The 661-nt window shown below is 41.8% G+C and overlaps 1 protein-coding gene across 1 annotated transcript in view; it reads right to left on the reverse strand.

The window, feature by feature from the left end:
• Positions 1-267: 267 nt before the first annotated feature.
• LOC119589387 (trichohyalin-like) overlaps positions 268-661 on the reverse strand; it is a 4,106-nt gene continuing 3,712 nt past the window's right edge. The window contains exon 2 of the mRNA XM_037938004.1: positions 268-400. Coding sequence (XP_037793932.1) covers positions 268-400 — 133 coding nt within the window. The remainder of the gene's footprint in view (positions 401-661) is intronic.

Consider the following 661-nt stretch of genomic DNA (forward strand, 5'->3'; position numbering starts at 1 on the left):
TGCGAAGACGAAGGCCAGGCTTAATTTAGAGCGAGGTTCTTAGAAACGAATGTAAAACAGCATCTGTTTACCACGACTAACTGCTACCGGATAGTTGTATGCTGCACTCACTCCTTTTGCCTCTTGGTTTCCTCACGCCTTTTGCGGGTTCTCCCTATCTTTCGATCTTCTTCTGTTACATATCTTGTGCTGCTTCGCCTCGACTAAATACCTATGGATGTTCTTCCTCCTAGCCAGATGTTAATACTGTCTGAACATTTCTCTCAGTTAGACGTGGAGTAAAGCATCCTCTTCGAGCTTCTTTTGAATCTTCTTCTTCTTGCAAGCTATATCCTTCTCCAGCTGGAGACCCTTTCTATGGCTCGGGGTATACACACTGACTAACAGGTCAAGACACCGCCTCATGGAGGAGTGTATCAGCAAGCTTACTTGAACAGCACTCTAGACAGTGTCAAGTAGCGATTCCTCATCCTTAAACTAAAAGAAATAGACAGCTTTCCGGAAAGCACTCAATACATTATACTTTATCCAAGTAATGAAAGAAATTATAGAATACAATATTGACTATAACATGATGCTAAATTAAACTACAGTTTTATATCTTAGTAGAGAAGATGGAGCGTTATGGAATGGCTAAGCGTGGTTGTTGTGTGAGCTGGTC

This window comes from Penaeus monodon, chromosome 25 (genome assembly GCF_015228065.2).
Source record: "Penaeus monodon isolate SGIC_2016 chromosome 25, NSTDA_Pmon_1, whole genome shotgun sequence".
In the NCBI taxonomy this organism is placed as follows: domain Eukaryota; kingdom Metazoa; phylum Arthropoda; class Malacostraca; order Decapoda; family Penaeidae; genus Penaeus; species Penaeus monodon.